The sequence below is a fragment of the Chelon labrosus genome, assembly GCF_963514085.1.
Source record: "Chelon labrosus genome assembly, chromosome: 7".
NCBI classification, from domain to species: domain Eukaryota; kingdom Metazoa; phylum Chordata; class Actinopteri; order Mugiliformes; family Mugilidae; genus Chelon; species Chelon labrosus.
In genome coordinates this window covers 6,763,956-6,775,609 of record NC_140343.1, presented here as the reverse complement: position 1 = coordinate 6,775,609, position 11,654 = coordinate 6,763,956, and the positions used below count along the sequence as shown (strand labels likewise).

The 11,654-nt window shown below is 43.1% G+C and overlaps 1 protein-coding gene across 2 annotated transcripts; it reads right to left on the bottom strand.

Moving 5' to 3' along the window:
- Positions 1–2,648: 2,648 nt before the first annotated feature.
- LOC311490177 (protein ENL-like) lies at positions 2,649–8,713 on the bottom strand. 2 transcript variants are annotated; one of them, XM_084547543.1, is made up of 4 exons: positions 8,649–8,713; positions 5,920–6,100; positions 5,483–5,565; positions 2,649–3,996 (listed from the first exon to the last, which is right to left on the bottom strand). In XM_084547543.1, the coding sequence occupies exons 1-4, from the start codon at positions 8,658–8,660 to the stop codon at positions 3,835–3,837; spliced, it is 438 nt and encodes a 145-aa protein (XP_084403669.1). In that variant the 5' UTR covers positions 8,661–8,713; the 3' UTR covers positions 2,649–3,834. The 2 variants fall into 2 exon arrangements, with proteins under 2 accessions (XP_084403669.1, XP_084403668.1); XM_084547542.1 differs by lacking the exon at positions 8,649–8,713 and having other exon boundaries at positions 5,920–6,166.
- Positions 8,714–11,654: the final 2,941 nt, after the last annotated feature.

The following is an 11,654-nucleotide window of genomic DNA, read 5'->3' as shown; positions in this document are numbered from 1 at the left end:
GCTTCTCGACCTTTTCTACTAACAGCCGCATGTCCTTGGTCCTTGGACAGAAACAGTCCAGTCACAGGTGTTACTTTCTCCCACTCTAGTTTAAAATCCACTGAGAAAAATATAACTGAGCAGATTAGTCTGTAGAAATATTAAGAAAGACATTTAAAATCAGCTCCTTCTGTGAAAAGATGAGCTATAGCAGAGGATATTTACCTCCTTCTCCATGTTATATATGATAATATTTTGGATTTATCCCCAGTTTCTCTTCCTCAATCCAAGCTCCCTCTCCAGATAACAACTGTTAGGCCAGAAAATAATAATATTTCTCTACCAACATCTGTCTATTTAGACAAAGTAGGCCTACTGTCGTATTATTGCTGCCCTCACAATTTAGCTATTTATATTAGCAACTAACCGTTACCAGTTATGTCAGTTATTGCTAACGGTTACATGTAGCTGTCGTCTTTTTCTGTGTAAATGTCTCATAAATGTTGAAATATAAACTAACCACCGTGTAAAAAAGAACAATATACAACCCTGAACAATGTTAAAGATCACACGAATACTGTGTGACAAAGTTTTAGATGGCTTCTTGCGGTGCGAATAGAAGTTTGGAGTAAGTTTTTGGTCATGTTTGTCCCTCGGGGCTTACCGTAGCTGTATGCGTTCTGTGGCTCGGATCGTTAAGGACTACAAACATGGATGCAGTTGACACAAACGATAAAAAACGTAAATAAACGATTTTTAAGTTAATAAACGTATTCCAACACATAACAACTGAACGCTTAAATGTTTTGCATAATATAAATGAATAAATAAATCTAAAATTAAGGTGAATTATATTATTCACGTGATATTTACTTTACTACAGAGATGAAAACGTTGAGGTGTCTACATTTATATAGGTATCTCGGCCTATATTTACGTGTAATATGTATTTATTTATCATTATATGGATTTCTGTTTTTACAATATAACATTTTAAAACAATACATTATAGCCTAGAGGACATTAATATGAATATCTCCTATAGTTTCATCCACCTCATCCTCCAGCACCTTGACTCCCCCAGATCATATGCCAGGGTACTGTTTGTGGATTTCAGCTCGGCCTTCAACACGGTCGTTCCGTCTCTACTATAGGACAAACTCTCCCAGCTGACCGTGCCTGACTCCATCTGCAGGTGGATCACAGACTTCCTGTCTGACAGGAGGCAGCATGTGAGGCTGGGAAAACACATCTCAGACTCCCGTACCATCAGCACGGGTTCCCCTCAAGGCTGTGTCCTTTCACCTCTGCTCTTCTCCCTGTACACAAACAGCTGCACCTCCAGTCACGAGTCTGTCAAGCTCCTGAAGTTTGCGGATGACACCACCCTCATCGGGCTCATCTCCGGTGGAGATGAGAGCGCCTACAGATTGGAGATTGACCGCCTGGTGACTTGGTGCAGCCGCCACAACCTGGAGCTGAACGCCTCCAAGACAGTGGAGATGATCGTGGACTACAGGAAGCACACAGTCCAACTCCTCCCCATCATCCTGTGTGACTCCACAGTCAACACTGTGGACTCCCTCCGTTTCCTGGGCACCATCATCTCCCAGGACCTCAAATGGGAGCTGAACATCAGCGCCCTAATTAAAAAAGCACAGCAGAGGATGTACTTCCTGCGGCAGCTGAAGAAATTCAACCTGCCAAAGACAATGATGGTTCACTTCTACACTGCCATCATTGAGTCCATCCTCACCAACTCCATCACCACCTGGTATGCTGCAGCCTCTACTAAGGACAAGAGCAGACTGCAGCGTGTCATTCACTCTGCAGAGAAGGTGATTGGGGGCAGTCTAAGACTCTCGACGAGCTGTACGCTTCCCGGACTCTGAAGCGTGCAGCTAAGATTGTGGCTGATCCCTCTCACCCTGGACCCGGATTATTTAACAGACTCCCCTCTGGCAGACGGCTGCGATCCATCGAGTGTAGGACTACTCGCATGGCGAACAGTTTTTTTCCCATCCACAGTGCGTCTGCTGAACAATGCCAAGCCACCCCCATGAACACATCAAACCCACTACCATCCATGTTCTGGTTGAATATATTTTGTATTTTTATATTTTTGTATATTTGAGAGCAAGTTTCTGTAGTTTCTATATTTTATTTTATTTTATGCGTAATGAGTGCAACAACACCAAAGCAAATTCCTATATGTACAAACATGCTTGGCAATAAAGTCTTTTCTGATTCTGATTCTGATTCTGACTCAAGTTGTTGCATGTATCTTAACGTTTCATCTGCAGCGAGAGCAGGCTTCTACTTTAAGACGTTTCTTTTCAAACAGAAGAAAGCGAGAGCTCCTTGCAGTCAAAGTCTCAGCGGAGCTCAGACTTTGATGTGAGATTACCGGGGCCTCAGCTAGAAGACAGAAGGTCACCACTCTCTCACTGGCTTGGTGCCTCCCCTTCTCCGTCTCCTGCCGCTCAAACTGATCCAGCTGGCCTCTCGGTCAAGCCCGAGGTAACGGAGGCTCATCTGGGTGTCCGACTAGCAGTGAAACGTTTCAATCTGTAGAGAGACTCAAATTTCACACTCAAAGCTTTATTTATAAATCCAGTCAAGTCAAACCCTAAAGTAAAACGGCATCAGTTGTGAGCAGATCACGTAAAAGGATGTCTGTGTCCCGAACAGGTTAAGAAACACAATATTTCACATTAAAGAAAAAAAAAAAATACAGAATGAAACAGAAACATATAAACATATTTGATCATTTATTCTGTCCTTTTTTCTGCTAAAGTCATTGCTGATTATTTGCTGTAACATCTCAACGTACACAAGAGGTCACTGTTAAACTCTGAAGTGAGGAGAACGCATGAGCACATTTGTTTTTTTTCTGTGTAAAGGCTCCATTGTTGTATCTATTGTGTCCTTCAGGAAAGATCATGTGAACAGAGGCACAGTGTCCCTGAATATTCTCAAAACATCAACTCAGTAAAAAATGCTTGTTACAGGTGGTTTTCAGTGAATCAGGGTCAGCCATATGTACATAGGAGATTTGCACGTGATTGTCGGTCGGCCATACAGATGTGCAGAGAAATATCCGATGCATGTGTGAGTGAAATGTTTCTGCTGCAATTCAAAATTTAATTTTATCATATACCGACAGTAAAACTAGCTACACGTTGAGGTATTTTAAAACACATCTGTGGAGCTTCACTCCGAGAGTAACAGCGGTTAACAATGGTTTCACTGAAGAACACTCACAGTACATCAGTATATCATGAAAAGAAATTACACAAAAAACACTGAGACGGTCCAGAAACATAATCTCCTTTCAGTCAGAATCAGTCATTCGGGAGGCATTTTATCAAACCGTTCACCTTCTGTAAACTCTCAATCTTGGACGATCATCATCTTAAAACCTCAAAGATGTAAAGAAAAACCCATAAAGTCACAGCTTCTGTAGAAATTTAACATCAGTCAGCTTTCTTTGGTTTTATGTGTTATTTTCTAAATATGTTTTTCTAGTCCATTTTCCATTATAAGACAATACGCTCAGTTAAACCTACTGCGTACCGATGCAGCTGCAACACAAACTTGATGATAAAAGCCAATGGGGACTCAGATCTCACATCTTTAGTCTACCGCCGGAGTTTTTGAGCCTGTTTGGTTGCAAAACTGATCATGAACACACAGGAAAAAAATTATTGGTGCCGCACCGGGCTCAACCCCTCCAGGACCCTTCAATAACCAGGAAGCAGGCAGAGAAGATCATTACATATCCCCACGTGGTAGCCGCTCTTATTGTTCGCTGCAGCGTCCACTGTTGACACACTGAGTCATTTAGTCGTTCGGTCAGTCGACCTGTGTGTCCGGCAGCCTCACCCCTCCAGCTTTGATCAGCTTTCTCCTGAAGTCTTTGTTGGGATTGTTGAAGGTGAGCTTCTCACAGCGCAGGTGGTTGCCCTCCAAGTTAAGGAACAGGTCGTAGTTGAAACAAACCTTCTTCGGCGCCTCCTGAAGGAAGAGGAAGAGAGAGAGAGAGAGGGAGAAGGGTAAAGGCTGTTTTAACGACATGTCTGACACTGTTTTGTGTTTGGCTGCCAAGCACGGCTCTCGATACCTAAACATTTCACAACGCGCGATAAAACGCCCAAATGAATGAACTATCACCCTGAAATTTAATAAAACAGACGGAGCTGAAGCCGGCGAGCTGATAAGACACATTCCTGAGCGACGGCGTGGAGTTGTGGACGAGAGGGACAAATAACAAAAGCAGAGGGAAGTGCATCAAGACGCTTGAGAGAGAGTTCATAAACACAAACGTATTTCTGGAAGTGTGACGACGGATTAATGGTTGCTGATATTTACATTCCTCTTCCTTCCCCCCTCTGAGTGTTTTCTTGATGTTCCTGACACACTGGTCTATTGTGTGTGAGTTAATTGCACATAAAAGGAGGATGTAGCACGTCTGGATGCGGTCCAGAGGTTTAATATTATAAGCGGGATATGATGGTACACTAATGTACACACACCTCTTAAACATTGGCCTTATCTTGTAACGAGGGTTAAGTGGTTTCTTTCTTTCATCAATCTTTTAAACGGCCGCCGGTATAAAAGCATGCGTTGCGACAAAGTGTCTCCACGTCACAAGTGTTGTACTAACACAATCAAGCATTGAGATATACACAAAACTGACAGAGGAGGGTACGTTTAAGACTTTTCCTAATGCCAGTCTCCAAATATATATCGGCCCATGAGAGGTTCTCGACCATCACTGCTTCTGTGTGCACTTAAGTAATTGGATTATTCGGCGGTTTTGGGCAGTAACCTGATTCTGGACACATCAAGTTAAAGGGAAACCCGGTTTTCTTAATCCAATTAAGGAATTAACCTGATTAACACGAGTTGATTACGGCTGGAAAGAAAATGATTTCACTTTATAACCTGGTGATTTCTCTTTAACGCCAAATTTATTGCTCTGCAGAAATATTGTGGGAATGAACAATAAACACAACTAGAATCTTAAATCCAGAACAATGCCGCCGCTCTGCACCGTACACAACCACACTATCCCGGAGACGCAGACCGCGACAGCTGTAATTGACCCGGCGCGCATTTCCTCTTCCTCGTCCCTCGGCAGCCACAAAACACCCGCCACTCGGACGTCTTCTCTTTCTTCTCTGCGTCGCTGTTTATTAACTTCGACTCAAACACGAAGCCGCTCAGTTTCACTCGCCATTGTTTAATGCCCAACTGGCACTGTACCTAATGTGGTCCGAGATTTTGACCACATCCAGTTCTCTCTTTTAAAATCCACTTCAAAAGCAGCATATTTGGATATTAAAGTAGATATTTTAAAAAAATATAGTGAATACAGGCTTCAAGTATAGACTCTAGTCTAGCTTTAATCTGAAGGTATTCACATCCAAATTGGAGTAAAAGTGACCCAAAAAAACTATCAACAGCTCACAGTTTTATACCGGTGTCCAGTCGCTCTCACCTTGTTCTTGAAGTAGACCTCAATAGGCATGAGGAAGCCCGCGCAGCCCGACTCTTCTAATTTGTACGGAGGCTCCTTGCATACTGCAGACAAACAAATACAAGGCTTATTGAAGGGATGCTAATGCTAATAATTAAAAAAAGGAGTTGTAATAAGCTCAGAAAGAAATAAGGCGATTATCTTACAATAAGACAAAAGGCAGCAACAAGCTAAAACAGAGAAATTGACCGATTCTTCTTATTCCAGTTTGAACCTCTTATGAACAAATTCATGATTAAATTCTGAACGTATTTATTGAACCCTTTCTTTTATGAGCATGTTTTTTATCCATACCCTGCTTTATTTCTTCCTTATTGCGTTGAGTGCTGTATATTATAATAAATAATAATAAACTCCCCATCGTTGCGCGTTTGCACATCGATATTGCTCCGTCCTACCTCTCTTGGGTTCGGGGAAGCTCTCATGCAGGCGGAAGACAACCTTCTCTACAAAGTGCTGGATGTCGCCGGTCTCTAGCCCCTGGACAAATACCATCCAGTCGTGGGTGAAGCCTTCCGACGTGACCTTCTCCCTCAGCTGAGCTCTGTGGCCCAGCTCCAGCTTTACCTGCACTGTGCACTGAAAAGGGGAAGAATAAAAAACAAATACATTAACTATTGGGGGAAAGTAAGCGTGCAACATCTGGACTGGTAACGTTAACATTATTCACAAAGCAGTTGAGACCAACTTCTAGGAAGGACATTACCAACTTACCAACTTAAGCTTTGCTTGAAGGCTCATGCAGGAGCTGGCTTGCATTCACCTCGGTCCATAACAGGCTATGAGTGACACTTTCATTGTTTGCCATTCGCGGGAAATAGGCCTACTGTTGGCTGTAGGCTACTGTATTTTCAATTGTCATGAAAATACAGTCGTAGGCTATGTTTGGTCTGCTTGGCTATTATGACCCTGACACACGGGCGATTTCAGCCGTCGTACGTGGTCGGTGGTAGCTTCTGCCTATTAGTGGATCTGCTAAGCTCAATAATCATGCTTTTTGTGTAAGAAGCATGAAACTTTCAGGGTTTGTTCTTCAGGATATAAGCTTTAATTTGTTGGATATTAAAGAGTTATGTGAGGGCAAAAACAAGTGCTCTTCTTCTATCACACCAGATACTGGGTTGTTTACCGCTTTGCTGCAGCCTTGCTCAAGAGATAGGACGCACCACACTCTAATATTTCACCTTGTCGAAACCAGTTAGAGCCGGCCTCGGCTACACATTGAAAACTACTGATACACGAAAGGCCACGCTCCTCCTATTGTCCTCGGGTGGAGCCAAGATAGAATAAAACTTCTGTGCACTGCACACATAGTTAGGGGCTTCTCCTTTTCTACCCATAAGGTGGTTAAGTCTAAGTCTGAGCGACTCTGTACCTATTCTCTGCGTGCTAAATAAACAGTCAATTGGAGAGAAGTTGTCGAGTGGTCTATTTATAGTCGGACTAACCTTTCCAATAAGTATAAAGAACCTGGGCTGAAGGAGAGGAAAGAATTCCTCCTTCGACAAATTTAAGATGTGGAGGCGTTTCTGGTCAGGGCTGTGGAGTACGGTATCAACAAACTCCCCCTGAAGGAGGCCATTTTTGAAGCATGCTAAATTCGTTGACGTGCAGCAGAGGGCTGAGTGTGGGGTGGAAGATGCCCTATGCTTCGTAGACAGGCAAGGGTTACACATTTTCCAGGATTTCAACATATCGAATACTTTGTTAAGTTTAATTTTGATCATGGTCACCAAACAAATCCTTAATCAGTTCTTTACTCATGGTGCTCTTTTTAGATTTCAGGAACTACTTCCTTTCCATGGGCCACAGGAACAGGACAAGGTGAGTGAGGAGTTCCTGGAGTATCAGCTCATGGATATCCCCATGCCCCAAGATCCCACCGCCTCTAATGTTGAGCAGTTCTGGGGGAGTATGTCCTCAACCAAGAGCAAGGTAAAAAATATTTGGCACCACATGACATACACATAATTAATTGAAATAATAACAGCAAAGCATTTGAGTAATAGAGGCCCTTGGTTCCTTTTGATGATCAGTTTGAGCCAGAATGGGAGGCTTTCCAAGATAGCTGCATTAGTGTTGATGCTCCTTCACTCGAATGCAGACGCTGAGAGGGTTTACTCCATGGTTGGACTAAACAAGACCAAAACCAGGAACAGTTTGGCACTAGATGGAACTCTGTCATCCATCATGACAGTTAAAATGGCTGGCCTGGAACCACAGTGCTTCAAATGGGAGCCACCAACCCCTGTGCTGAAGGCCTCAAAACCTGCCACCAACACATACAATAAACACCACTGACCATCTCTCTCTCTTACTCACACACAAACACACAACATGTTTTTTGTTCGCTTTAAGGTAGGACTCAAAGTTTCGGGCTTCTGCCAAATTGCCCTCTAGACATGAGACTATGACAATATGTGTTTTTAAAGCATGTGTACTGAGCTTTTGAGTGGTGTCAGTGACCAGCACGTTTGTAGTGTGACGCACATTATTTGTCATTCGTTTTTTTAGAGGAACCCTGTTAAGAAACTTGACTTGTGTCATTAAATGAAAAGTTTCATGTCTATCCACCAAAAGGTGTCCAGTATCATCACTTCTTTTTTTTTTTTCTTCAGGAGGAAAACAAATCTATTGGATATAAAATAAACTGGGTGCATCTCAGTTACAAGTTTGTGACTATTCCCTTATATTGTCATCTAGATAGAAGCCAGACACTAAAGGAGGTGTCCAATTTCCTGCAGTTCTTCAGCGTTTTATTGGTTTTGATGTTAGAAAAGCTCATAACACTTTTTTTTAGCATATTTTTTTAGATAGTGGATCAAATAACTATGGATTATGACCTACCTTAACACTTCGACAAATGTTGACAACAGCATGTGGACCTCTCCACAATAACTGAAACCTACGACAGTAAAAAACAACAACAAGAGGAATGCTGCATATTTGACTCAATTGCAGAAATATCTTTCCCAACTACGAGTTCATTAGCAGCAGGAGCGTTTTTTTTTTTTTCTTCTGGGCTAGCTGAACAGAAGATCCATTCCTGCCCTGTCGGCGCGCAGCCTGCTGCCATTTTCACCGAGAAAAAGTTCAAACTCGGAAAGAGACACGAAAGCCACTGTACCTGGTTCTCCATGTTCCCTCCGGCCTCAGTGATTGTTGTATTTATTTACAGCGGCGTTTGTGGAGCGTCTCCCCAGCCTCTGCTCCTCATTGTGTGTCAGTCCAGCCCAGATGAAGCGGAAGGCAGACGGGCTCCCCTCCCCTTCTGCTGGCAGGCAACCAAAACAGAAAGCTCGCTCGGCCAATCAGAGGGACGGATATTTAACCTCTCTTGAAAGCGGCCAACCACATATAGCAGGTGCAGTACAGTGAGATGAGAGGTCGTTCCTCCAGGACCATGGAGCTACATGAGGACATACTACAATAAAGGTGGTAATTCAGCTGTAAGATCATTTTGGATGATGTAGCCTGTGGTGCTGTTAAACATTCATTCATTCATTTTCTGTAACTGCTTGTCCTGTGAAGGGTCGTGAGGGGACTTACACCCTGGACAGGTCTCCAGTCTATCACAGGGCTAACACAGAGAGACAGACAACCATTGACACTCACACCTACGGCCAATTTAGTCTTTGGACAGTGGAAGGAAGCTGGAGTACCTGGAGAGAACCCACGCAGACACAGGGAGAACATGCAAACTCCACACAGAACCTTCTTGTTGTGGGGCATCAGTGCTAACCACCACGCCACTGTGTCGCCAGTGGTTAAACGTATTAAAATCAAAAGTGTTTTTGGCATTCAGCCTAGTCCACAGACTAAAATGAGGCTGTCAAAATAATAGACAGGTGAAGCTAAGATTTAGTGCAGGACTGTTTTGCTTGACTAGTCTACGTAAGTTACTAGATCTGACGGGTTAGTATGAAAGTGGTGGAGTTGTTATTGTGGTTGCAGCTCTGGACAGATTTTAATCAGGACTTTTACTAGCTTTTGAGAAAATAATGAAATCATGAATCTGCTTCCAAGTGGTAGGTAGTGAATTGGTGGAACTTTTAAACCTAAGGTGCAGTTGGTTTGTGCAAAGGTCATCCAATTGTGTAGTTTCCCTCTGATGTACACAGGATGTTAACAGCAGATAACCTTTACCTCTCTCAGGTTTGGGGTAGCTTCTCGACCTTCTCTACTAACAGCCGCATGTCCTTGGTCCTTGGACAGAAACAGTCCAGTCACAGGTGTTACTTTCTCCCTAACTCTAGTTTAAAATACATTGAGAAAAATATAACTGAGCAGATTAGTCTGTAGAAATATTAAGAAAGACATTTAAAATCAGCTCCTTCTGTGAAAAGATGAGCTATAGCAGAGGATATTTACCTGTTTCTCCATGTTATATATGATAATATTTTGGGTTTATCCCCAGTTTCTCTTCCTCAATCCAAGCTCCCTCTCCAGATAACAACTGTTAGGCCAGAAAATAATAATATTTCTCTACCAACATCTGTCTATTTAGACAAAGTAGGCCTACTGTCGTATTATTGCTGCCCTCACAATTTAGCTATTTATATTAGCAACTAACCGTTACCAGTTATGTCCGTTATTGCTAACGGTTACATGTAGCTGTCGTCTTTTTCTGTGTAAATGTCTCATAAATGTTGAAATATAAACTAACCACCGTGTAAAAAAGAACAATATACAACCCTGAACAATTTTAAAGATCACACGAATACTGTGTGACAAAGTTTAGATGGCTTCTTGCGGTGCGAATAGAAGTTTGGAGTAAGTTTTTTGGTCATGTTTGTTCCTCGGGGCTTACCGTAGCTGTATGCGTTCTGTGGCTCGGATCGTTAAGGACTACAAACATGGATGCAGTTGACACAAACGATAAAAAACGTAAATAAACGATTTTTAAGTTAATAAACGTATTCCAACACATAACAACTGAACGCTTAAATGTTTTGCATAATATAAATGAATAAATAAATCTAAAATTAAGGTGAATTATATTATTCACGTGATATTTACTTTACTACAGAGATGAAAACGTTGAGGTGTCTACATTTATATAGGTATCTAGGCCTATATTTACGTGTAATATGTATTTATTTATCATTATATGGATTTCTGTTTTTACAATATAACATTTTAAAACAATACATAATGGCCTAGAGGACATTAATATGAATATCTCCTATAGTTTCATCCACCTCATCCTCCAGCACCTTGACTCCCCCAGATCATATGCCAGGGTCCTGTTTGTGGATTTCAGCTCGGCCTTCAACACGGTCGTTCCGTCTCTACTACAGGACAAACTCTCCCAGCTGACCGTGCCTGACTCCATCTGCAGGTGGATCACAGACTTCCTGTCTGACAGGAGGCAGCATGTGAGGCTGGGAAAACACATCTCAGACTCCCGTACCATCAGCACGGGTTCCCCTCAAGGCTGTGTCCTTTCACCTCTGCTCTTCTCCCTGTACACAAACAGCTGCACCTCCAGTCACGAGTCTGTCAAGCTCCTGAAGTTTGCGGATGACACCACCCTCATCGGGCTCATCTCCGGTGGAGATGAGAGCGCCTACAGATTGGAGATTGACCGCCTGGTGACTTGGTGCAGCTGCCACAACCTGGAGCTGAACGCCTCCAAGACAGTGGAGATGATCGTGGACTACAGGAAGCACACAGTCCAACTCCTCCCCATCATCCTGTGTGACTCCACAGTCAACACTGTGGACTCCCTCCGTTTCCTGGGCACCATCATCTCCCAGGACCTCAAATGGGAGCTGAACATCAGCGCCCTAATTAAAAAAGCACAGCAGAGGATGTACTTCCTGCGGCAGCTGAAGAAATTCAACCTGCCAAAGACAATGATGGTTCACTTCTACACTGCCATCATTGAGTCCATCCTCACCAACTCCATCACCACCTGGTATGCTGCAGCCTCTACTAAGGACAAGAGCAGACTGCAGCGTGTCATTCACTCTGCAGAGAAGGTGATTGGGGGCAGTCTAAGACTCTCGACGAGCTGTACGCTTCCCGGACTCTGAAGCGTGCAGCTAAGATTGTGGCTGATCCCTCTCACCCTGGACCCGGATTATTTAACAGACTCCCCTCTGGCAGACGGCTGCGATCCATCGAGTGT